The sequence below is a fragment of the Lepidochelys kempii genome, chromosome 4 (assembly GCF_965140285.1).
Source record: "Lepidochelys kempii isolate rLepKem1 chromosome 4, rLepKem1.hap1, whole genome shotgun sequence".
Classification (NCBI taxonomy): Eukaryota; Metazoa; Chordata; order Testudines; family Cheloniidae; genus Lepidochelys; species Lepidochelys kempii.
Window position 1 is genome coordinate 92,398,280 of NC_136383.1, and position 26,822 is coordinate 92,425,101.

Here is a 26,822-nt window from a genome sequence, read left to right on the forward strand (position 1 = left end):
TAAAGCTGTTAAAACACAAATTGTCAACATCAGATGTCAAAATATACAAAATTAAGCTCTAGGGTCTCAAGCAGCATTTTTCTTGCTCTGCCTATCTGTAAATTTCTATTATTCTCAATGGAAATATTTTTTTGTTGATTTGTGTGTTTAAAATGGACATTTACCAATAAAAATCTAGTCCTTCCAAGCCTACTTTTAACTGATATCCATGGACTTTAAATATAGCATAACAATAACTTCACAAAGATCTCTAATAATGTAATTATTAGTGCTCGAGGGTTGAAGATTTATTGATGATAATGGCAGTGGACTATAAACTGGCCTGATGTTAAGAAAGATAGTTTGATTTGTGTGTGTGTGTAAATCTGTAGGATAGTGGAGATGTGCTGACAGTGTGAACCCACTGTCCATGGCACAATGCCTCTAGGACCAGCAGACGAGTGGCCCAGCTGACCCGGAAGGAAGTGCAATGTGCATACGTACATTCAGCTGTACTGGTCAACCATGCTGGCCAGAGCAGGAAAGGGGGTATGACTGTACCTTCACCCCACCCTGGAACTTAATTTTGATCAGTCCTGGTGCTTGATGAATGCAAGGACTGTGATTGTGATCGGTCCCTACACTGGGACACAGGTGGGCAATAAACTTTGAACACACACTTCCAATCCCTTCTCATGCAAGGTTAGACACAATCTATCTCATTTTACAGCCCATTGTTATACCTAGGTGTGTAAGTTAAGGCATCCAAATCCCACATGTGGGCACTGAGATACCTGTTTTATGTGTCTAAGGCCAATTTGAGCACCCATGTGCAGGATTTGGATGTCCTAATAAGGCCCCCATATTTCAAAACTGAGCCTCTCCTTCCAATTTCATGTATATCCCCCAGTTTATTTAGCATTCAATTCTGCTTTTGTATATTTATGCACAACTCCCACTTATTTCAATGTGAGAGGTAAGTATTTTAGTGTCTGAGGAGAGAGTGGGGCTTTCAGAGTGGAATTTTCAAAAGCATAACTGCTTCTACGAAAGTCAACAGGAATTTTATCTTTGACTTCAATCAGAACAGAATTAGGCTACCAGTAAAAGACTGAGTAAAATTAGAGTTTCTGAAATGTGCTGGGTTTCCAGGCTTAGAGAATGGAATTCTCTATTTATCCACAGAACAGTTATGGAACATATCCATATGAACTCCATACTGCCTCTACAATGTGCGTTATCCTAGAGGGGATTACCTTTAAGGGTGATAAAACAGTTCAGTCTTCATGCCTAGTTTGGATTTTTCTCGGAATTAGTGCCAATGATAAGTTTTGAGTATTTAGCATTTGTAGTTAGTAATAAATACACAAAATATTTTAATATCATTAATACATAAGTTCCCCAAAGTGATATTTGATAGTGTTATCTTTAAAAATTAAGGGCTAGATTCTCAGCTGATGTAAATCCACATAGCTCCATTGCAGTCATGCTTTATGATGGATCCAGGTAAGGATTACACAGTGCAGATGTTGCATTAGGTATGTTTAAATATTATATGCAAGAAACAAGACACATAGATAACTACAGTAGAACCATAATGTGATGACATTATGAATCGCAGAAGTATATAATATATATATTTTAAATTAATCCCTCATATTGCTGAGGTCAGATGGACACAGTGGATGCATTTACACGTTGCTAATGCAGAAGTTTCTATCCTGTTTGCTGTTACCAAGTGTTGGTACAGCATGTTTTACTGTATGTTCCAATTTCTGCTAGATGTTTTAATTGAAAGTGCTAAGAGTCACCATTGTTTACCTACAGGGCATTTCCTTTTATGTTTTATTAAATACAAAGGAAACATCTTGAAAATGACAAAATATTATTAAATATCAAAGTATATTGTTTCATTCTTGTGAAAATCTACATGCAGGGAATGAAAACGAGATGAAAATCAGAACTGATATACTGATTTGTTTCGTTAGCATTAGAAGCGAGGATAATATTATTTTTCAACATTTTGCTTGCCATTAGAGTGGCTAGGTCTGTACAACCCCTGGTCCTTCTGCTTGCCTGATGTTCAGCCTTTCCAGAACTGCACAGCTTCACAACTGGAAAGTTCTCCTCCTATCCTGGCATAAGGGACTCCTCACTCAGACTGGCTATAAAGAAAAGCCATCAAACCTATCCCCACCTGTGACCTTCATATATGGCAGCAAGATGCAGAATGATCAAAGGGGAAATATTTTGGGAAACATCTTGAACATCGGAGATTAGCATAAAAATATTTGCTTTGTATGAGCATTTAATGGGTCAGCCCCTTGCACAGCTTGATTACTTGAATTACAGCCTCTGTAGGCAAAGAGTCCTGTGGCACCTTATTGACTAACAGACGTATTGGAGCATAAGCTTTCGTGGGTGAATACCCACTTCGTCGGATGCACGTAGTGGAAATTTCCAGAGGCAGGTATAAATATGCAAGCAAGAATCAGGCTAGGGATAACGAGGTTAGTTCAATCAGGGAGAATGAGGCCCTCTTCTAGCAGTTGAGGTGTGAACACCAAGGGAGGAGACACTGCTTTTGTAGTGGGCTAGCCATTCACAGGATTGTTTAATCCTGAGCTGATGGTGTCAAATTTGCAACTGAACTGAAGCTCAGCTATTTCTCTTTGAAGTCTGGTTCTGAAGTTTTTTTGCTGACAGTCCCTACCTAAAAGGATAAATGGACACAAATCAGATATTAGGAATGACAATATACAAAAACCTGTAGGAGAACACTTCAATCTCGGTTTCAGAGTAACAGCCATGTTAGTCTGTATTCACAAAAAGAAAAGGAGTACTTGTGGCACCTTAGAGACTAACCAATTTATTTGAGCATAAGCTTTCGTGAGCTACAGCTCACTTCATCGGATGCATACTGTGGAAAGTATGCATCCGATGCATCCGATGAAGTGAGCTGTAGCTCATGAAAGCTTATGCTCAAATAAATTGGTTAGTCTCTAAGGTGCCACAAGTACTCCTTTTATTTTTACTTCAATCTTGCTGGACACAAAATAGCAGATTTAAAGGTAGCCATCCTGCAGCAAAAAAACTACATGCATCCGATGAAGTGGGTATTCACCCACGAAAGCTTATGCTCCACTACGTCTGTTAGTCTATAAGGTGCCACAGGACTCTTTGCCGCTTTTATAGATCCAGACTAACATGGCTACCCCTCTGATACTAATCTCTGTAGGGTGACCATATTTCCCTATGCTGAATACGGGACATCTGGTTATGTGTCGTATTACTCGTATTCAAGTGAGTTCAAGGGCAATCAGTCAGAACTATGCAGTACATACCTTCAAATTAACATCAAGTTGACTGAGCCCCTGTTAAAAAGAAATACTGTGTAGTTGGTTTCTTTTTATTTAACTTCTTATCTTTCAGGCTTTAGGGTTCACACAGGGAGAGGTGATACACACGCACTCCTGTACATCTTTCTTACACAGAAGAGGTGACCTGACCCTCCCTGCCCGGTGCTCTCTGCCCTCTGTGCTGGGCTGTGTGGGGCTTTGGCACATGCAGGGCTCAGCTCCTCCTGGCCAGCGCCACAGGCTGGAGGGTCTTGAGCTTGCCCAGCCAGAGGCAGTGGGGGAAGGAAGGAGCCTGTTGGCCAGGCTGTTGGTGAGTTGAGCGCTTCAACCACGGGCTGGTTCTCCGCACAGCACTGGGAGCAAGGCACACCCTGCCAGGGGGATATGGAGGAGCAGTGGGGCTGGAGGGGGGTAAAGGGGCGAAGCATGGAGAGGACAATGAGAGGGGGAGCACATAAAGGGTCGATGGATGGGCAGCAGAGGCAACACGTAACCAGCTGCCGCCTGGTGCCTGCCCGCACTCACCAGCCACTGCAGCTCACACTGCACAGCCAGTGCCAGCCGAAAACAGAACGGAGAAGCGGGGCCCTGGTGGCTGAGAGCCGGCATGCAGCAGGGGCTGCACTGATGGACCAGCAGGGGGAGTGGCTGGCCCTGCGCGCTGCAGCTTTGCCCCGCCATCAGCCTTGGACACCCACCCCCATGATCACCACTGGACAGCCCCACTCATTGCTGGGGGGTGGGCGGCTAGCAAGCAGGGATCTGGCCAGCAGCAGGACCCACCAGTACTGATGGAGGGGCGGGGAACAGAAAATATGGGACAATTTGCCCGTTTTTAAGAAAAAGTCAGGACACGTGCAGGAGGGCTTAAATATTGGACTGTCCCTTTAAAAACTGGATGTCTGATAACCCTAAGTCTCTGCAAAATTCCACTAGGACAGAGTCAATGGACTGACACTGAGGTCTTCGCAACAATGACCATGATAAACCATTTATTTTCCCATTGGTATCTAAACATGTCGTAATTGCTCTTGACTAGAGCTGGGCAAAATTTTTTGAATGAAACTCTTTTGGGGAGAAAAAGGAATATTTGACTCAACCACAACATTTCATGTAAAATGAAACAATTTTTTTCAGCCAAAAAGAAAAGAAAGAAAATTCCAAGGAAGTTAAAACTTTTTGGTTTGACATTTTCTAAATTAAATGTTTTCTTTTGATTTGAATCAATTTTTTGTTTAGAATTTTACTTCCATATTTATTGATTGGATCAAACAAAATGATTCATTTGACCCAAAATGATTTTTTTTTTTTACTTTTCTGTTTTGCCTAAACATTAACAAAATTAATTTGGGGTTGATCCAAAATTATTTTTTATCATTTTTCAGTTTGGCCACCTTATCAAAAACTTGGTTATTTACACAGCCCTACTCATGACATCTCAAAGAAGCCAATCATAATCACCTGCATTCTGTGCAGCTTAGAGATGGAAGAAAAATAATATTTGAAATGTTTCTCCAACTTCCAGAATGACTGCAATCGGGGTTCCTGCAGAGGGTTGTCCTAACAATGGATACTGATACAGAGTTGCAGTCTGTGTGGAAAGAATCTCAAGCTGTACACATTATAGTTATTAAATGCTTTTATTATGTTAACTTTGTTGATTCCAAGCACCATGTGCATGCTATCTTTGGCCATCTGCCATTTTTGGAACATGCCCGGAAATGGCTCTGAAATTGTAGTGTCTGTGCATTTGATGAAAACGTCACAATGCAGCAAAACTATTCTGAATGCTTTATCTATCCAGAGAGCTGATAGCCATAAAAAAGATGTGCGTATATATATAAAACTTGTCCCCTTGATGGACTATGGTTATGGGGAGATATGTGATCTCAATGAAATCTCAAGATCCAAGATTCTCAGGAATATACCTGTGCTTGTTAATTTTAATGGAGAAAATAAATTGGGACGGCATCAGGTCTCGGGGTCTTGGAAATGACCACGTTAGTGCAGGAGGCTCTACTCAAAATTAAGTGACTGCAGGAAGAGGATCCATCAGTTCACCCCTGTCCTTGGAGACTCCTACTGCATTCCTTGGCTGTCATTCCTCTATGAAGAAAAGGAGTACTTGTGGCACCTTAGAGACTAACCAATTTATTAGAGCATAAGCTTTTGTGAGCTACAGCTCACTTCCTCAGATGCATATCGTGGAAACTGCAGCAGGCTTTATATATACACAGAGAATATGAAACAATACCTACTCCCACCCCACTGTCCTGCTGGTAATAGCTTATCTAAAGTGATCATCAGGTGGGCCATTTCCAGCACAAATCCAGGTTTTCTCACCCTCCACCCCCCCCCACAAATTCACTCTCCTGCTGGTGATAGCCCATCCAAAGTGACAACTCTTTACACAATGTGCATGACAATCAAGTTGGGCTATTTCCTGCACAAATCCAGGTTTTCTCACATCCCCAGGAAATAGCCCAACTTGATTGTCATGCACATTGTGTAAAGAGTTGTCACTTTGGATGGGCTATCACCAGCAGGAGAGTGAATTTGTGGGGGGGGGTGGAGGGTGAGAAAACCTGGATTTGTGCTGGAAATGGCCCACCTGATGATCACTTTAGATAAGCTATTACCAGCAGGACAGTGGGGTGGGAGGAGGTATTGGTTCATATTCTCTGTGTATATATAAAGCCTGCTGCAGTTTCCACGATATGCATCTGAGGAAGTGAGCTGTAGCTCACAAAAGCTTATGCTCTAATAAATTGGTTAGTCTCTAAGGTGCCACAAGTACTCCTTTTCTTTTTGCGAATACAGACTAACACGGCTGTTACTCTGATTCCTCTATGAGTAAGGGATCAAATGGGTTGACGCTGAACGGGGATATCCCCATTCATTATCATTGCCTTTTTTCTTATAACCTGAGAGCACTTTTTTCCCCCCCTCCTGGACATAAGTATATGCTTGGGGGTCAAGGAACGCACTCCTGGCCAAAGAAATGGAAACATCAAAACAGTAAGGAGATGAGGTCATATGTGAACAACATGGGACTTCAGGAATTAGATTATTCTTTCCTCTTTAGCATTATAGTATTTTCATGCATCCCCCTCTGTCACCACCATAACACCAGTTGTTTCATGTACTGTATGTATTTTTAATATTATTCATCATTGTGGTGGTCATTTAGTACATATGGAGCCTTGCTCCTGCCTATAAGGCATCTTATAACATCATTTGAATCATCCTCTTGTCTTGGCTTGTCATTCCTTGATGGCTTATGTCCTCAAGTGTATTAGAAGAGAACAGGAAGATAGGAAGTGAAATGTCCATGGTTCTCTGCCCTTAGGATACCAGGCTAAAGACCTCACAGAGGTAAGAAATTTCCTACTCAAAAGCTATCTAGAAAAGGAGTCAAAAGATACCTTTAAAGTCAGCCGAGTTCAGAAGAAGGAATAAATGCCTTGGGTCTACCCCTAATGGGCCAGAAGGGTAAAGGGCTGTGGGCCTCCCCTGAAGATTAAGAACCACCAGAAGATATTTCAAGCTGACAGATCTTTTCCCCATCAAAGAAAAAAAACTTAATAGCAGAGGAGATGAGGCTGGTATGTATTGAGGGTACTCAGAAGGTTTCTGTAAGCTTTGAATTATGCACTTAAATTGATACACACTGCTGCAGGATGTTTTTGATAGTGTCTGTCTACACTACAAGAAAAGCATGAGCAAATAGTTATAACAATTAATTACACACATTTAGTACTCATGTAGTGCTTTTATCCATAGTGCATGATTCTCTAGCATGGATAGGTGCCAGCATGTCATAACATAATTTTATTGCCAGTGTGGATGAAAAAACATGGTTCCAGAACCACATTAGGAAACAGGGTTTTTAGCTTTGATCTCAAGAGCATAAATGTTCTCAAGAGTATACTTAACTTACAACTGTAATATTAATACAAGGAGTCTCCAACCATTGCAACAATTTAAGAGTGAGGATTATGTTACAGAATATATACTGTACAGAGTAAATAGCTAATAAAAATGCTCAGAGCATCAATCCAGTGTTGTCTAGTCAGCTTTTCTTATTATAAACTTGAATGGTAGGTCTGAGTGTAAGAACTAAATAAAGGTACAGTACATGTAATTTCTTGTTGTCATTTCATTAGTACAAAAGAACAAGTTTATATTTAAGCTTTGCTGGATTCCTGGTCTAAATCAGATTGGTTCATTGATTGCCATTAATGCCTCAGGTTTGGTCTACACTTAAAAAGTTTTATAAAGATGCAATCATATTGGTATAAGGTACTGTATACCAGTATAGCTTCTTTGCTTCACCAAATCAGAATAAACTATTCTGGCATAAACACTTTTATAAGGCATAATTACATCTACTGTATGGGGCTGGACTTGCCATTTTAACTATGCTGGCATGGTTAAAGTGGCAAAACGTTTAAGCGTAGACAAGGTCTTAGACTTTGGGCTGGTGTATACTACCAAGTTAGGTCAACTTAGCTACATCACTCAGGGCTACAAAAAATGTCATACCCTGTGCAAAGCAAAAAGCTGATGTAAGCCCTGGTGTAGACACTTCCTCCATTGACCTAGCTACTGCCTCTTGAAGAGGTGGATTTATTATAGTGACAGAAGAAGTGACAGAATAGCTACAGCTGTGCTGCTGTAGCATTTCTAGTGAAGACATACCTTCTACTTTGCAACTGTTGCAGTGTGAAAACATGAGACTGATGAAATATACATGCAAACAGTGTCTGGTGTAATTGTTCTGGTGGATAAACTTGAAAAGTAATCAATTTAAATATTTCCCAATTCATTTATTATCATCATCCCACAAAAAAAGCAGAGAAAGTGGCTGATTTAAATAAATATAAAAAATTACTTTTAAAGACTAGGTCTGATAGATTGGGTCTCACTTTCTGAACAGACACTTGCAAGTAAAGCACAATACAGTACCCCTCCTCTAGAGTCTAGAACTATAGGTCCCAAAGGGGAGAATGGCTAGCAAAGCTGGTTTCCTAAAAATGTATATTAAAATTAAGAGCAAAATTCTACCTTTTATTGCACAAATGGGGGAGGGTTGTTAAAAGTGTGCAGGAAGCTTCTTCCCCACTGGCACACTGACACAGCAGCTGGAAATGACTCCAGTAGAGCATTCTTTTGACTAGCAAGCTGAAGGAGATTGAAGGAGCATCATGAAGGAGTAAAAAGAAAAGGAGTACTTGTGGCACCTTAGAGACTAACCAATTTATTTGAGCATAAGCTTTCGTGAGCTACATCCGATGAAGTAAGCTTATGCTCAAATAAATTGGTTAGTCTCTAAGGTGCCACAAGTACTCCTTTTCTTTTTGCGAATACAGACTAACACGGCTGTTACTCTGAAACCTGTCATGAAGGAGTAGTCTACCACTTTGAAAGTCTTTAAGCTCCTAGGGCCTTGTCTATATGTTGCCATTGAGAGCAATGCAGAGGAGACTGTCCTTTTTAAAAGAACAATTAGAACTGCTATGAAGCGCATTGTTCAGGCTTCTGAGCCAAACTGCTCTGCCATTGCAGGATGGCTCAGGAACATTTCCCAGTTCTGATCTCCTGCCCCAATCCCACCATCCTCCTCACCCCTCAGTAAAGTAAATGTAGGGTTTTGCCATTATGCCACGGTTATCCTAAGTGACATTTTTTACTATTCAAAATTGAAAAATGTGTATGAAATTAGAAAGTCTCTTCACTGAGGCTTCACCAAATCAAATACATTTTCTATCAGTGTACCAAGTCTGCTGCCCTGTCACATTGTGTTCTATGAGAAGCTCTCAGCTGAAGGAGATCAACAATCTCTGGCCTGGTCTGTACTACAGAGCTAGGTCAACATAAGGCAGCTTATGTCAACCCAATTATGTCAGTGCCCACGCTCCAGCCATGCTCCCACTCATGCAAGTGCCCGACTATACTGACACAATAACTCTACCTCCACAAGAAGTGTAGGGGGGCTATGTTGGTGTAGTGAGGGCGACACTGTGTCCATGTAGACACTATCTTACTTACATCAGCTGTTGGCTGTCATTTTTGTCCTTGAGCTATCACTACAGGGCAGGTGGGGGACTCCAGCTCTAGCAAGGCGGCCCCTTGGACTTCTGGCTCTCCGCCAGGCTCAGGCTCGGACTCCCTGCTGCCCCTCAAGGTCCATGCTCCCTGCTCCGAGCCAGGCTGTCACCCAGGTTCCCAGCTGTATCCAGGTTCCTGGCTCCACACTGGGAGCCCTGCAGTTGCCCAGGCTCTGGGCATGAAGCTCCCCACCCAGAGCTCAAGGGGCAAGCTGGGCTTCCAGCAGGGAGCTGCATGTGGAGCTGAGAGCCCAGGCTCTTACTCTCTCCACACTGCTCCTCTTAAGTCAGTGTAAGCACTCCTGGTGAGGAAGTGCACCACCAAGAGGAGAGTAGTGTAGACACAGAGTGCAGTAATTACTGAGGTGATCGTACGTTGAACTACTGACTTAAGTCTGAAGTGTAGACATACCCTCTATGTGCATATGTTGTCTCTATTCACCCAGGTTTTCTTTCTTTCCCCAAATTGTCTTTTCTTCATCCGGTCCCTTAATTTCATGTTACCTTTGATCACCTGAAACTTTGTTTTGTGTAACACTCCCCCTGCTGTTCTGTTTTATTGCATCTGAGACTGTACTACAAACAGATGAAATTGGCCTCATTTCCAGTTATCTATCATGCATTTTTGAGACAAGGTTACAAGTGAAAATGCCTGGAGGGGGAGGAGAATGGGATTACTACTGAAAATGATTTTAAAATTTAATTTATTCATCTATACATTTGCTGTTTTGTACATTCAATTATAGCATCAAATACTATTTAGATTTAAATTTTAAAATTAAATGTTTATTTTTTTCAGAAGCCATTATATTGTTTTGGAAATTGTAATGTAGCAAGAATGGCAAATGTATATTATGAAAAAACACAGATTTATTACTATAAGATATCTGAAACGGACAAAAACTTTCCCTTGGAAAGAGCAAACTCCACTGTAGGCCACCCTCCTCAATAGCAGTAATTTTGCCTGTCCGGGAGTTTACTGCAATTATCTACACAAGTGAAATATGGCATCCTACCCATTTGTTCCCCTGACATTACTTTAATACATGAAACATCCACACAAAATGGTTCTAAAAGCGTAACGCTGCCTATGCCACCGTTTGGAGTAGATGTGCTTCAAGCAGAGCTAACCATCATGTGGCCTTCCATTGTGCCACTCTCCACCAATGGAGTATTGTAACAGTTTCTCCAACTCGTTCATGGGTCTGTCATTTTAGCACCCACTCTCATAAACTCTCTCATGGGAGCTTAATTTTAAGCAAGAGTTGTCCCACTGATTTCAATGAATTAAAGTCTAATGGGACTATTCACAGGCAGAAAGTTAAGCAGAGGCTTTCAGTACTTTGTTGTAATGGGGCTTTAATTCATACATTTATATTATACATGCTGAGGAAGTTTGTTAATTCGTTTAAATAAATACTTTGCACTTCCACAGCACCTTTTACTCAAGGACTTGAAAAGGTTTTACTAATTGTAATTATTGTGGCTGTTCAGTACACCAAACCCAAGGGTGCCATTAGCATACCAAGTGTACCACATCTCAGAGTACTCCTGAGGGCATTCTGTGCCAAAAATTAAAAATGTTGCATCAAAAAATTTAAAAATTCTGCAATATTTTAAGAGTTTTGTCAATAAATAAATGCAGATGCTCCAGCATGCCAGTGGGAAGCACAGGGCACTGGCAGCACAAAGATGAGAGATCACCCTGCAGCCTCTCCACCCTTAGGACACAGACTCAGGTGAGGCTGCACCTAACCCTGACACCGCACAAGGCCTGGGCCTTCCCCAGAAACACCCTGGGGCCCTGCCCCTCTGCACCAGGTGTGGGGCAGTCAAGATCAACCAGACAGATCCAAGTGTGGGGGGAGAGGATTCTGTGTGCAACAATCTGGGTGCAGGCAACTCAGTGGGGGGGTCTAGGTGTGGGGGGATCTGGATGCCCAGAGGCTCATTGGGGGTGGGGTTCCGGGTGCAGGGGCAATGGGATGCTGCAGGGGCTTCCAGGTGAAAGTGGTTGGGGTTCAGTGGAAGGGTCTGGGTGTGAGTGTCTCAGCAGGGGGTCTGGGCGTAGCTAGTTGGTGGTCAGTGGCATCGGGGTCTGTATGTAGGGGCTCAGGGTGGTGGAACTCATCAGGGTGCAGGTTTGAATGCAGGGAGCTCAATGGGGGATGGTCTGGGTACAGGGGTGAGGGTCTGGGTGCAGGGGGCTCCCAATGCAGAGGTTGAGGTTCAATGGGGTGGGGTTTGGGTATGGAGGACTAGGTGGGTACTGGGTATGGCTTGGCAGGGGGTGTCTGGGTATGGGAGGTTGGGCTGCATGGGAGTTGGGCAGATGGGGGAGCAGCTCTCCATACAGTAACCCCTCCCCCACAGCTGAGGAGCAATGGGGGCAGGAAGGAGGGGAGGATCCCCAGTTTCCTGCAGCTTGGGGAGGTTTCTGGGGGTGGGTCTGACACAGCCCCAGCCACTTGTTGCAGGGGAACAGGAAGTCCCATCCTCTCCTGCCTCCAGCCCAGCGAGGACTAGCAGCTGATCCCAGCTCAGGGTAGGAGCCACTGGCTAGAGTGTCTCCAACCCTGTGATGATTTACCTCTCTGACGGCTGCTCCGGGTGCCTGAAACAATGTACCTGCGCAGCTAGGGAGTGGTGAGTGACTACGCTTGCAGCTTCCCTCTGTTTCCCTGTCAGAAAGTCATTTTTCTGCACGGAAGCAAAAAAATCTGCATGAGACATGAATTGTGTGCACAAGCAATGACACACAATTCCCCCATGAGTACTCAGAGGCAACTACTGTAGGTCCTTCAGCAGCTAGGCCTTATAGGCATTATCCCGTGTGTCTCACTGACCACTCACACATGAGTGAGCAAAGGGTATTTTACTAGGGCTGGCAGGAAAAGGAAAGTCTGCAAATATCCTGGGCATTTAGCAGTTTAAACAGTTAAGACTTCAAAAGGAGTAACAGCAATTCCTGTCTGAGGCCCAGAGCACCAGTCCAATCCAGGATCAGGGCTCTTCAGACCCCAGGGTGCCCTCTACACTCCAGTTTCTATTCAAGCAAATGGGAGCCTGCAGGGCTCCAGGCCGGAGCAAGGGCATGTCTACACAGCCGATGTTAGGGCAGCACTTTTAAGGTGGCTGTGTAGTTGCGGCACCATCTCCCCGCAAAAGAACTACCCCCATGAGAGGAGCAACTCCCAGCACTGGTGCACTATCTACTCTGCCACTTTACAGCGCTGAAACTTGCAGCGCTCAGGGGGGTGCTTTTTCACACCCGAGTGAGAAAGCTGCAGCGCTGTCAAGTGGCAGTGTAGACAAGGCCTTCGTCTCTCGCATTCGGGCCCCCCTGCGCTGGCTCCCCGCCCAGCTGCTGCTGCCGCCGAAGAAGTCCCACGCAGACCTGCAGCCGGCCGCGACGTCTGACAGTCTCAGCCGCTTCCACATGGGGCTTCTCGCCAGCGCCGCGGCAGCTCCCGCTCCCAGGAGTCCCCCGCAGTGGATCCCGGCCACCTCCCTGCGCTGTGGGCCCCTGCGCCGCAGAACGAGCCCGAACATTACGGGACCCCCGCTGGGAAGTGTCACCGCCCCCCGGGAGAGCTCGGGGCGAGCGAGCGGCTGGCGGCGCAGGCTCACGGCTTCGCGCCCCTCCAGCGGGCCAGGCTGCGCCTCAGCCCTCTCCCGCCCGCGGGGCCCCGCCGCTCCCCCGGGCTAGCAAAGGCAGCGACTCCTCTGGGGCACCGCCCACCCCATGAGACCCCCCCAACAGCCAGGAGCCCCTGCCGCGGCTGCAGCCGGACAAGCCCCACCCCCTTCCCTGCTCATGCGCGCTCCCAGCCAGCCTCCGCCCCGCCCCGCGAGGCCCACTGTCCCTGCGCATGCGCTCTGTAGCTCTCCCATCCCGCCGAGGGTCTCTCACGGCACTTCCGGAGGAGGGCCGAGCGGGAGCGGCGAGGGTCACGTGTTGTCGCTCGCCCCGCCCCCGAGGTGGAGACTGGACGGGACGATGTTGCTGCAGCTGGAGAAGCTCCCGGCTGACCAGGTCCTGAAGGTGAGACCCGCCCCCGCAGCCGGTGCGCCGCCCCCGCCCCCACCCCCGGCGGAGCGGGCTGGGCTGGGCTCTGTGGCCCTGGCCGCCCGCAGCCCCTCCCCGCAGGGGCTCCCAGGCGGCGCCCGGTGCGGGCCGGCGCAGTACCGCGCCCCGCCGGGCGGGCTGCCCGTGGGCAGCGAGCGGCCCCGGCCGTGACCGGGCGCCCGCCTGGCTACCCCGGCTGCGGCTCGGGGCCAGGCGCCCTGGAGCGCGTCACTGCCCCATGCTGCACGTGAGCTGTCGGCGCCGCAGCCCGCCCGGGGCCCGGGCCCGTCTTCTCCCGGCTAGTCCCAGGTCACGGGGTGTCTCGTCCTTGCCAATAACGGGACACCCCCCCCCCCGAGCTTTGCTGTACGTAAGCACAGAGCAAGCGCCCGGAATTCCTCACCGTGTGTGGGTGACCGGAGCCGCCCTGCCCTCCTCGGGGACACACAGACCAGCTCCCCCTGGTGTGTGGCGGGTGCTTGTCAGTAACATCTAGGGTGCGCGCTCCTGCGTGTGACCCCTGGGCCACGACAGCTGTGCACGTGCGGCTTGGGGTCCCCGCTCCCCCGCCCTCAGCATTCACACCGTACGCATGGGGAAGCCATCCCAGCACACCTGGTGGTTCTGGGATTTATTGACTAAACTTCTGTGGTCAATATTTTAAGTAACTTAGGCATCGATACTTGCTGTCTATGAAGGGAGGAATGTTCAGGACAAGGACTCCTTCCCATCCTTGCTGGGAGGCTTCCTTCCTCCCCGCCCCCCATCTGCTTTCCTCCCAAAAATAGAATAAACCATCAATGACAACCATCCTGTGGAGTTTTAGTGGACATGTTTCTGTATGGATCAGGATTCCCTCTGCTCACTAAACTTGAAGGGATGATTGGGTCTTAACTTCTTGGAAGTAATGAGATAAATACTTTTAAGTGTCAGGAGAAGGGTATCGGTTACATTTGTCTTTAAATGTAATTTTAAAGGCTGCATTAATCCATCAAATCCTAATAAAATGAGCCGGGGAAATCTTTCTCCTGTTGTTCCCTTCTCTCCAGTCAGCTCCTATTAGCTTATCATTAGGGCTGTCAAGCAATTAAAAAAATGAATCGCAATTAATTGTGCGATTAAAAAAAATAATTGTGATTATATGAATATTTTTGGATATTTTCCACATTTTCAAATATATTGGTTTCAGTTACAACGCAGAATATAAAGTGTACTGTGCTCACTTTATATTTATTTTTTATTATAAATATTTGCATTGTAAAAATAAAATAGTATTTTTCAATTCACTTAATACAAGTACTGTAGTGCAATCTCTTTATCAGGCAAATTCAACTTACAAATGTAGAATTATGTAAAAAAAATTTCATTCAAAAATAAAACTATGTAAAGTGAGCCTACAAGCCCACTTCTTGTTCAGCCAATTGTTCAGACAAACAAGTTTGTTTACATTAGCAGGAGATAATGCTGCCTGCTTCTTGTTTACAATGTCACCTGAAAGTGAGAAAAGGTGTTTGCATGGCACTGTTGTAGCCGTGTTTTAAGGTATTTACATGCCAGATGGGCTAAAGATTTATATGTCCCTTCATACTTCAACCACCATTCCATGGGACATGTGTCCATGCTGATGATGGATTCTGCTCGATAACGATCTAAATCAGTGCAGACCAATGCATGTTCATTTTTATCATCTGAGTCAGATGTCACCAGTGGAAGGTTGATTTTATTTTTTGGTGGTTCGGGTTCTGTAGTTTCTGCATCGGAGTGTTGTTCTTTCAAGACTTCTGAAAGCATGCTCCACACCTCCTCCCTCTCAGATTTTGGAAGTCATTTCTGATTCTTAAACCTTGGGTTGAGTGCTGTAGCTATTTTTAGAAATCTCACATTGGTACCTTCTTTGTGTTTTGTGAAATCTGCAGTGAAAGTTTTCTTAAAACGAACAACATGTGCTGGGTCATCATCCGAGACTACTGTAATATGAAATATATGGCAGAATGCAGGTAAAACACAGAGAAAGAGACATAAAATTCTTCCCCAAGGAGTTCAGTCACAAATTTAATTAATGCATGATTTTTTTAACGAGCGTCATCAGCATGGAAGCATGTCCTTTGGAATGGTGGTTAAAGCATGAAGGGACATATGAATGTTTAGCATATCTAGCATGTAAATGCCTTGCAGTGCTGGCTACAAAAGTGCCATGCAAACGCCTGTTCTCATTTTCATGTGACATTGTAAATAAGAAGAGGGCAACATTATCTCCTGTAAATGTAAACAAACTTGTTTGTCTTAGCGACTGGCTGAATAAGAAGCAGGACTGAGTGGACTTGTAGGCTCTAAAGTTTTACATTGTTTGGTTTTTGAGTGCAGTTCTGTAAGAAAAAAATTGACATTTGTAAGTTGTGCTTTTACGATAAAGAGATTGCACTACGGTACTTGTTAGAGGTGAATTGAAAAATAATATTTCTTTTATCATTTTTACAATGCAAATATTTGTGATAAAAATAATATAAAGTGAGCACTGTACACTTTGTATTCTGTGTTGTAATTGAAATCAATATATTTGAAAATGTAGAAAAACATCCAAAATATTTACTACATTTCAATTGATATTCTTTTGTTTAACAGTGCGATTAAAACTGCAATTAATATTTTTGAGTTAATCGTGAGAGTTAACTGCGATTAATTGACAGCCCTACTTATCATGTATCTAATAGTTTTCTACCAGTACAAATAAAAACATTTGAGATATTCTTTAGTCATCCTCACAACTGTCAGTGTTTAATTTGTTTTGGGCTATGACTTTCCTCGCTGACAATAACCCAGAATCCTCTGCTGCTGTCACAACAGCTCTGACGATGGTTGATTTTTTTTTTTTTTTTGTAAATGAAGTACTAGTCAGTCCTTTCCAGCCACAAAGAAAGTAGTTGCTGCACTGGGCCTTGAGGACAGAGAAACTAGGGGAGCATTTCTGGATGCAAGCAGCTGGTGATTTGGGGAATGGGGAATTAGAGTAGCAGTGGATACTCACTTATTAACATCTGGTATTTGTGTTGCACATTTAATTTTGAAGATTCCAAAGTTCTTCAGAAAGATCATTGTACCTCACTCACGTGACACTCAGTTATAGTTTAATAGCACATACCAATACTGCATAACAGAAGACGGGGGGGGGGGGGGGAAACTATCCCAATGAAGAGGCATGATGTAGTTACCCTGTGTGGAACCTGGTCAAAGCAAAGGAATTAAACATATCTCCTCTAGTGAAAAGTGTTGTGTGATGTAGTCAGGATTTCTTTATTTTTAATTTTTTTAACAGCTCTTCCAGAATATGCTACCTCTAGCTGCACATTATCCCTTTACACAATACCAGGGTGGCATTCCTTCAGCATCCAGCCTCTGAGGCAAAAGTGACACCTGAATTGTCTGCTGAACTTTGCTTCTTGTGTAGGGTAATAATGGAGCCACTATAAAGCCTTAGGGTTTTCTTTCCCCCCCCAGTTCCTTCACCAAGTAGTTGATGGCATATGTGGCCGTGCATATTGTCGATATCAGGATTATGGGAGTGTTTGGAATTTGACAGAATGGATGGCGGTATTAGAAGAAACAACAACATACTTCAAAACTACAGTTGGCAAAAATCTGTCAGATGAAGAGGTGAGACTATCATCAATTAGATTTGACTTTCTTCCATCAAGCCTAGTACTATTGTTATTCTATCCTGAAATATTTATATATTTTAAGTGGGGTTCATATGTTAAATATAGGACTTGGATAGTAATAAAATAGACCAAATCTTGATCACCTTAAGCAGCACCCTGTCTGCCCCCTCTGATTCCCCCTTTATTTCAGGGATTCTGTGCAGCTCCCCCCATTTTCTCTCTGTTCCAGGTTCTGTGTGACCTCTATTTCCTTCCTACCCTACCAGGGTCCTCCATTCTCCCCACATACCAGCAGTTCTATGTGCACCCCATTCTCACTTCCCCGCCGTAGCAGGGACTTTCTTCACAATCCCTTCTCCCATGCCAGATTTCCCCACCCATCCACTGTCCCTGTCTGTGGTTCTGTATGCCCCATTCCAAGTTCCCCCATTATTCCCTCTACGTGGCAGGGACTCTGTGTGTGACCTCAATCTCAGGTCTCTAATATGCCTTTCAGGGTTCTGTGGGGTCCATTCCTCCTCCTCCCATGCCATGGGCTATGTGTGCTTCCCCATTCCTGCCTTCTTCCCACATGCTAGAAGCTTGGTGTTCTTCCCCCGCAATAGGGTCTACAGTCCTCTTCTCCCCGCCAAGGGTCTTTGCATATTCCTTTTCCCTGGCCAGGGCTATGTGTGCCCCCCTTCTTCCATTCTGGGGCCACCCATTCTTCCCACTCATGGTAGGGGCTGTGTGTGCCCTCATACCAGGGATTCTGTGTCCCCTTCCCCCCCATACCCCTATAGCAGGGACTCCCATAGCAGGGACTCTGCAAACTCTCCTCCCCTTCCACCCATGCCAGGGGCTCTGGCTGCTCCCCCTGCATTCCCACCTTCCTCTACCATCCTAGTGGCTCTGTCTGCTCCCTCCCCCCCAACGAGGTTTCCCCAATTTCCTTCCTCCCTCTTCCAGGGTTTCTGTGTGATCCATTCCCCCCTCCCTTCATGCCTGGGCTGTATGTATGTCCCCATTTCCTCTCTTCCCTCATTCTCTATCCGGGAGATAAGTCATTCAGGATGTCAGCAAGTTATTCTATTGGGAGGATGAGCAGAGATGAGATGTGGTATTGATATTGTGGAAGATCCAGTGTGTCTAATTTTAAGGAAAACTTGTAGGTGCTCCTAAATACAGTTAGGAATGTATTTCATTTTATGGATAGCAGGGAGGAAGCAGCCAGAATGCTAGCTCCAGAGTGTATGTGGGCAGCTGAGTGACAGATAAACAGTCAATACCAGTGTGTCCTTTCAAACTAGCTCTGGGAGAGTTACCTTTTATTTTATTTTGTAAAGGGCGCCTCAGCGGATTCTAATTGGAACTTTTCTTTTAAGAAAGGAATCTAAACAGGTTAACAGTATACCTTTGAGAGACCGTTCTCCAGTCAATGTTTATACATGAGTGATATTGTATTTAATTTACAGTTATGGAGATAAACTTAATGGAGTCATGTTTGCTTATGCACCATAGGAAACACACATCGGGGAAATCAGTGGGAAAGGGGCATTGAAAGGGAAGCTTCCTTGAATTTTTCAAGCCTCAACTGTATTCAGCTGGATCGTTGTTAACAACAGTGAGCAAACATTTCACAAATTTCCCTAGCATATAAACAAGGGTTTACAGTGAAATTTTTATTCACTATATCTGAGGGTGCTTTGGTGGTTGCTTATCTCCACTGTCTGCCATTGTGACCTGTTGGGAGAGGCAAGGGCATAAACTGAATAACTCCAGGTAGCAGTTGTCGTTTTGGCTTCTTTTCCAGTACAGCTATATTCTATTGTAAATCTGACCTTTTCTGCTTCATAATTAAAACTCTCTTTTTACTGATGTTTTCAGGCTGTTCAGCAGTTGAATGAATTGAGCTCAAGCCATCAAGAAGCAATTGCAAAATGCTTGAAAGGCAGAAAGGAAGAAATCAGGCATGCACTGGTGGAAAGCATAAGTGCAATCTCCTCTGCCCAGCTACAGGATTTTGACTGGCAGTTAAAGGTGAGCCTGTATCTGTGTCTCTTATTGTCCAGAGCCTAGAAGGCTACAGACACAGCCTCTGATAGGCTGCCTGATTCAGAGGTAAGGTTAGACTTGTATGGATACCAGAAACCCAGAGCAGAAGAATTGCTGGGAAGGCATACAGCTCATGAAAATAAGCTCCCCTTTGCTGTGCTGCATTATTGCCATCTCTTGGATGTTTTTTTGAGATTTTTTGATTCTCCTCACACATTTGATTTACTTCTCTCCATCACAATTTGAGCCCTGACTTGGAAACTTGACTGAATAGAAGAAGAAAACCTGTACTTAGAATAAAATAAAAAAGTAAAGCTACATGAATACTAGATGGAATTCCCTGACTCATGTGAAAAAAACAACCCTCTAGATCATAACTAAATGTATGTATGTTTAAGGGATAGATTGAAATCAGTTGTATTTAGTTTTATTTTACTAATGAGAACAGTGCTGCCCAAAGTTGGAAGAAAATCTGCCTATAGTAGAAGTGCTCTTTTGCATAAACATTTTAATCTGCCAGAAGTGCATTATAGAAATAATCCTGATAATATTGCTTATGTTTATCTGTCCTTGTTAGTTGTTAAATAACAGACTAGCTTTTTGTCCTAACAAGCACTGTAGATATTTTTTGCTGAAAAATGATTTTGAACTCCAAGTCAGTTTCTGACTGGACCAGATTTTGCAGGAGCTGATAGCATAACATCATGTTGTGCTTCAGATGAGCTGCTTGCTAAGTATTGATCTGTCTCACTGACTGAATTTACTGTTGGCAAAATTATAAACCAGACCTATAAAAACATCCAGTTGCTGCCTGCAGTTTCTTGTTACTTTCTCCTATTGAGGGTTTTTTTTTTTTTAAATTTCTGGCTAAGAATTAATTCTGAATTAATATAACATCTGAACTAATTTACAGCTGTCTATTTCTTCCTCTGTGGCTCACATTTCGCTTTATCCTTTATTCCCATTAGTCACCTGTGCAATTTATTAAAATCAGAAACTCTCCTTTGGGGAAATGCTGCTGTAATAGTTATATAGGACCAGCTGCCTTCCCATAATTGTACAGGACCAAAATCAAGTCACAGGCTCTCTGTATCTGGTATATGATAATACTGCCAAGTGACTGGAAAAATGTATTCAGTGTTTGCTAGCCAATGTGAAGAATACCTGCACCGCTTCACACCCCTGCAATTTAAAGGAATAGAGTTGTGTACTGTATTTAGTTGCAAAATTGTCAATAAACTTTCTATTACATTTTAAAAAAAATAACTTTTACTGAGGCTGATTTGAATAGTAGAAAAACATTGACATGCCATTTGACCAATTTTATCAGTATTTGAAAAATTGTATATTTGTTAAATAGTATTTGATCAGCTGCAGAGTTGGCTGGAAAGTGCAAAAAACCACTTAAGAATGTAAGAATGGCTATACTGAGTCAGACCAGAGGTCCATCTAGCCCAGTATCTTGTCTTCTGACAGTGGCCAGTGCCAGGTGCTTCAGAGGGTGTGAACAGAACAGGTAATCGTTGAGTGATCCAACCCCTGTTGTCCAGTCCCAGCTTCTGGCAAACAGAGGCTAGGGACTCTTCAGAGCATAGTTTTGCATCCCTGCCCATCCTGGCTAATAGCCATTGATGGACTTATCCTCCATGAACTTATCTAGTTCTTTTTTTAACCGTTATAGTCCTGGCCTTCACAATATTCTCTGGCAAAGAGTTCCACAGATTAACTGTGTTATGTGATGAAATACTTCCTTTTGTTTGTTTTAAACCTGCTGCCTGTTACAGTAAAAGCTTTGTTATTTGGCATGTTGGGAAAATGGCATGTTGGGAAAATGGGGGGGTGCTCATAAGTAAAAAAATTCTGCTTAACTAACAGGTATACTAACCAATGGACGGAGGCAGTTTGGATGCGGGAGGAGGCTCAGGGCTGGGGGTTGTGGTGGGGTTGGGGTGCAGGCTCTGGGAGGGAGTTTGGGTGCGGGAGGGGTCTCGGGGCAGGGGTTGGGGTGCGGGGGAAGTTTCACGGTGCCAGATCCAGGCGGTGCTTATCTTGGGCATTTCCCCGCAAGCAGCAACATGTCTCTGCTGTTCCTAGGCAGAAGCGTGGCCAGTGGCGCTACACGCTGCCTCCACACGCAGGCACTGCTGCCTCAGCTCCTATTGGCCGCAGTTCCCGGCCAATGGGAGCTGCGGAGCCAGCACTCAGGGCGGAGCAGACGGATAACATAGAGCCCCTGTGGCTGTTCCTCCACCTAGGAGCAACAGGGACATGTCACCTCTTCTGAGGAGCCAGGAAGGGAGCCTGCCAGCCCCGCACAAACTGGACTTTTAATGGATATCACAAATGCCGGTTTCTAGAACTTTCTGGGTGGTAAAGTGCCGGATAACACAGTTTTTACTGTAATTTCATTTCGAGTTCTTGTGTCATGAGATGGAGTAAATAACAGTTCCTTATTTACTTTCTCCACATCAGTCATGATTTTATAGACCTTTATCATATCCCCCATTCTTTTCTGATACTTTTACTCTGGTACTTACCCAATTACTCTGGTACTTGTTGAATAAGTTGTAAATACTGTTCAGTCAGCCCTACTGTCATCTCTTTTACCTTTTTATCCTTTCATGGCTTGCTCTCTCAGCATATTTGCCCTTTTTATCTAATCCTGGCCCTTGTTGGATGCATATTTCAATTCCATTCCATTGTAGAACTTGCATGCTGGATTATATGAAAAACTAAATAAGCAAGAAGCTTTACAGTGTCACTGTTTAAGTGTCGGCAGGCCCAAAATGTAATCTGCTTTAAAATCTGATTGCAAAATTCATGCAACCCAAGTTTTGAGGAATGATTTCAAAACCCATGATTCAGTACTGCTACCTATAACAAAAAATGCCGTTATCCTGTCATCTTTGAACAATTTTGCATTAACAAACTATTGTGCAATGGAGGGGAAAACAGTTGTAGCTAAAGAAACAGAATGAAAGTTTCAGGCTTCAAAGAGGATGGGTATAATTAACAAGAAGAAAAATACTTAACATTAATCCTGACAGTGACGTTTCAAGATAAAGTGTAGATGTGGTGGCATGGTGGACATATAACATTTAATGTCTCTACTTTAAATGACTTTTAATTCATCATATACAGCTTGCTCTCTCCAGTGATAAGATCTCCATGTTGCAAATGCCACTTCTCAATCTTGATCTGGATGTGAAAGAAAATGGTGAAATTAAGCCAGTCTCTGTAGAAATGAATAAGGAAGAACTGCAGAACCTAATAAATGCTCTGGAAGCAGCTAATAAGGTATTTGTTACTGGCTTTTTATTACATCCTTTCTTAATTAGGTCCTAAGTACTACAATCATTTTTACTTTCCAGTATTCCTGTTGTTATTATAGCACCTTATAGGAAGTGACTTGGTAGTGGAACATGCTTCTGTGGAGTTTATTATTGTATTTAAGTCTGTTTATGTTTATCTTTAGCAGTCTTAGTTTATCTCTTCCACAGTTTTATAAAAAATATCTCTTCCTCTAATGAACAGTTAAAATATTATTTTGTCATTAACACTAGTTGATTTTTATCAAACTTTCTTCCTCTGCTGCTCTACCCCCGGTTGGAGTTCTTTGTCCTGGGCCCAAAATTTGGCATGCCCCTCTTATATTGTTTTGTTTCATAGTGTTTGGTTACCATGGTTAGCCTGTCTGGTTCTGTATAGCAAGACTGAGCTCTGGATATTGCTACCTAACAACAAAATGTTCTTGATGCTGTACACTAGAACAAGTTCCATTTCAAAGGTTCCCATTCCTTCTATAGAGGCAGGAATGCAGCAAGCACAATAGACAACTAAGATCAGGGTCAAAATGCCTTGAAAGTTATAGGGAGCAGAAGAGAATATGAAAAGAACAGCATTTTAGCTAAGAGCCACATACAGAATGATTTGAAGACAGAATTTCCTCCTGAACCCCACAAAGAATCAGTGGCTGGAAATGGACTCTTTGACACATTATATGGGTTTATCTAGATCAAGCAATCCTTTATTTCCTGTGGGCTAACAGAACAGATAGAAAGGGAATTGTACACTGAGAATGCAAGTATATCTGACATTGAAAAATTTTATTTGAATGGAAACTAAATTCTCTGGAATTGTTCCAAATTGGACAATGGAAAGAGCAGAAAATATGCAGAAGAAAGTAATTTAAACATGTTTGGAGTGGTGTGGTGATAGGGAAGGACGCAGTATTGTCTGACTTGTATATTTGTTGATGGTAATCACATGAATTGGAGGCATCCTCAACCAAATTGCAGCATTTATTCAAGGCACTTTATAAGGTGCAGTGGTTTGTTAGCACTGTTGATGAATGACATACGTGCTTTAAATATCTGTTGATTTACTGATAATGACAGGTTTCAGAGTGGTAGCCATGTTAGTCTGTATCAGCAAAAAGAACGAGGAGTACTTGTGGCACCTTAGAGACTAACAAATATATTTGTGCATAAGCTTTCGTGGGCTAAAACCCACTTCATTGGATGCATGCAGTGGAAAATACAGTTGGAAGAGGTATGCACGCACACACACCAAACATGAAAAAATGGGTGTTGCCATACACACTATAATGAGCGTGATCAATTCAGGTGAGCTATTATCAGCAGGAGAAAAAACCTTTTGTATTGATAATCAGGATGGCCCGTTTCCAACAGTTGACAAGAAGGTGAGAGTAACGGGGTGGGAGGGGGAGGGGAGGAATAAGCATGGGGAAGTAGTTTTACTTTGTGTAATGACCCATCCACTGCCAGTCTTTATTCAAGCCTAATTTAATAGTGTCTAGTTTGCAAATTAATTCCTGGGAGTGGAATAATGACAGTTTACAAACTTCTGTCTCCCAGTAGAATGAGTGGAGAAATGATGGAATAAAGTAATTGTCCAGTTAGAAGTTGGCTATTTATCTCTTAGGTCAAGGTTTTTTTTTGTTTTTTTTTTAAACTTAGCTGACAAACTAATCGCTGTTATCTATCCATAATATCTTAGTGTCGTGGCTGCAATATGCAGGCCAACACTTCTAATGCTTCTTCAAGAGTGCTTGGCAACTGGGAAATCCTGGCTTGTAATTCTTAGTGCTTTTAATAACAAATGCTAAATGAGGAAGAAGTATGACAGTAATAGTGCTGTTTTTTTAAAAAAAATGGTCATACATAGTTCAAAGTAGTACGAGCACATCAGTGTAGTAGGGCCAGGACTGGGCCACCAGGCAACCTGACAGCTACTCATTGGGCTGGTCATCTTCATCCCAGGTGCAGCAGACATTTCCATATATGCCCTGCCGTGGCCAAAAGCCTTCTCTTGCTTTTAGGGGTAGCTCTGTGGCTACCTACAGGAACTGCTCCTTCTTGGCAGAGTGTTCTCCTAGGCAGTTGGCAACAGTTCCTGTTTGGGCCTTCTCAGAGCTGATCACAGGAACACTTTGAGGCCTCTGGGTACCCCTTAATTTCCTGCAAATGAAGCCAAAGGAGCAGTTGCTCATCAAGATTCTGGGCTACCCAGCCAGGGCTCCGTTAGCCCAGGCTTCAGCAGACTCCAGCTTGCTCTGCGCTCTCCTCATTATTGCAGGGGAAAGTAAGGTAAAGTTTTCTCATGTTTGATTATATGTATTGAGAGGAGGGACTCACTCTGTGAATGGTGTCCCATGTCTGCCGTGTGAAGCAGAAACCTGCAGGTATATTTGCAAAGACTGTTTGTAAGGTATTGTCCAGGCTTCTTGAGCCTGTGACTCTGGCCCTGATTGTAGCTGAATCTCTTTCTTCTTTCAATTTCTTTCTGAAGGTTGTTTTGCAGCTGAAATGACGAGATTCTGACTGTCAGTGACATCTGTTGGTGATGGTTCCACAAGAGACTGCAAAGAGAATGGAGATATACTCTATAAAGTGGGAGAGTAATGATGCTATTAAAGTACTGAGTTAAGTAAGCAACACTGATGTGGACCAGAAGATTTATTACAAACTTGGTGGAAAAAGAGACCCTGCAGTCCACTAGACCCGAAACACAATTGCCTTGTAGAAAATGTTGAAAGTTGTATAGGTCTACGAAAGACTACAGTAGCATTTATGAAAAATTTGAGTTCCGTGTTTGACTTTGGAGAAGAGATTTTGCAGATGTACATAAGCTTTTTTTGTTCAGAATAAGACATCTTGCCTCCAAAGTAACTTATTACATAACAGTGTAATATGAGTTGCTTTCCTGGGAAGGTTAAGCACAGCCGTGTCCTGGAACATAAATATTTGATACTTGTGAATAGCAGAGTAATAAACAGTTGATGCTTTACATGGATAATGGCTTTTGAAAATTTAAAAATCTTTAAACATTCAGAACCTGCCAACCTGTGTCTTGTGAGTTTCACATAATTGTCTTGAATCTGCTCTGAAAACTGGACCAGTGTCAAAGTTCTGAATAAGAAACACATGGCTTTCAACTGATACGTGTGACTCAAAAATATATATATATATATATATATATATAATCAAGTGATGGCTTTGCAGAACAGTAGGTCAGCTATTTCCAAAGTGTGTCTAAGAGTGTATATGCTGTACACAGGCTGTCAGAATAGTGCTCCCAGTCCAATATAGCCATTTTTTCTGCAGGGAGGGTGTTACACACCTGCAGAGGTTGGGGGTAGGATTTAGACTACATGCAGAATTTCTGCCGAGAATTTATTGACACCAGAAATCTGTCTGATTCCAATTATTACGTGCTTGTCTACTATCGAAACACATTTAGTTGTATTTAAATAGAATAAAAAAAATACTTATGCATTCATTTTACTTGCAGTGAACTGTAGTAAGCCATGTTATCTGCCTTTAACAAATAAATTCTTGTGACTCTCTTTCAGCAGAAGGATGCAGAAGTGATGTAAAGGGCAGGATCCTGCTCTTATACCCAGATAATAGTGATTTGTGAGGTACAAGACCCAAGACTATCATTAATTTCAGTGGTGAGGTTCCCATTGACTTGTGTGGGAGCAAGACCTGAGTTCAGATTTACATCTCCAAGAGAAAACAGCCAGCCACTACAACATTCTGTAGGCCAGATCCTCACCTGGCATAAATCGATTGTAGCTCCATTGTTAGAGTTTAATGGAGCTTTGCCAACTTGCATTGCTTAAGAAGCTGGCCCTCTAAGGAAACATTAGCCCTGGCATCATAAAATATAGGTGTCTTTTAAGTCAGCAATATGAAGGAATTCACTTTACGTTACCTTAATTACTGAAATGCAAATTCATATTCATTATTTTCTGTTTTTCTGCCTTAAATAGGATTTTAATTTTCTCTTTCCACAGTGAATAGTATTTGTAATTGAATGTGTAAATACTTTGTGTTTTGCGTATGGCAAGCTAATGAAAAAGTGATGAACCACCAGTATTTAATATTATAGTCAGAGTACTACATAACAAAATTTCAGAAATGATAATTGCAAATGAACTCTTATTTTACTGTTTAATTGTAATGGGATCTCCGGTAGGAGTGAACTAGAGAAAAACAACCTTCATATATCACATAGAATAGTTACATATAACTTCAAGCAATTTGTTTTAGATGCAGAGAGATGCACTGGATTTTTCTGATTGAAATAT

General features: G+C 43.2%; 2 protein-coding genes across 4 annotated transcripts in view; one reads left to right on the plus strand and one right to left on the minus strand.

The window, feature by feature from the left end:
- The window catches only part of ATP10D (ATPase phospholipid transporting 10D (putative)), a 107,450-nt gene extending 94,203 nt beyond the window's left edge, over positions 1–13,247 (minus strand). For 2 of the 3 annotated variants that reach the window (XM_073342120.2, XM_073342118.2), the window contains exons 1-2: positions 12,846–13,247; positions 12,039–12,148 (exon numbers count right to left, since the gene is read on the minus strand). The gene's annotated coding sequence lies outside the window, so the exon portion shown is untranslated. The remainder of the gene's footprint in view (positions 1–12,038; positions 12,149–12,845) is intronic. The other variant, XM_073342121.2, reaches the window with a different exon arrangement.
- Positions 13,179–26,008, plus strand: COMMD8 (COMM domain containing 8). Its single transcript, XM_073342124.2, has 5 exons — positions 13,179–13,493; positions 17,013–17,168; positions 19,040–19,192; positions 22,349–22,504; positions 25,019–26,008. Exons 1-5 carry the CDS (start codon positions 13,194–13,196, stop codon positions 25,037–25,039), a joined length of 786 nt encoding a protein of 261 aa, XP_073198225.2. The 5' UTR covers positions 13,179–13,193; the 3' UTR covers positions 25,040–26,008.
- Positions 26,009–26,822: the final 814 nt, after the last annotated feature.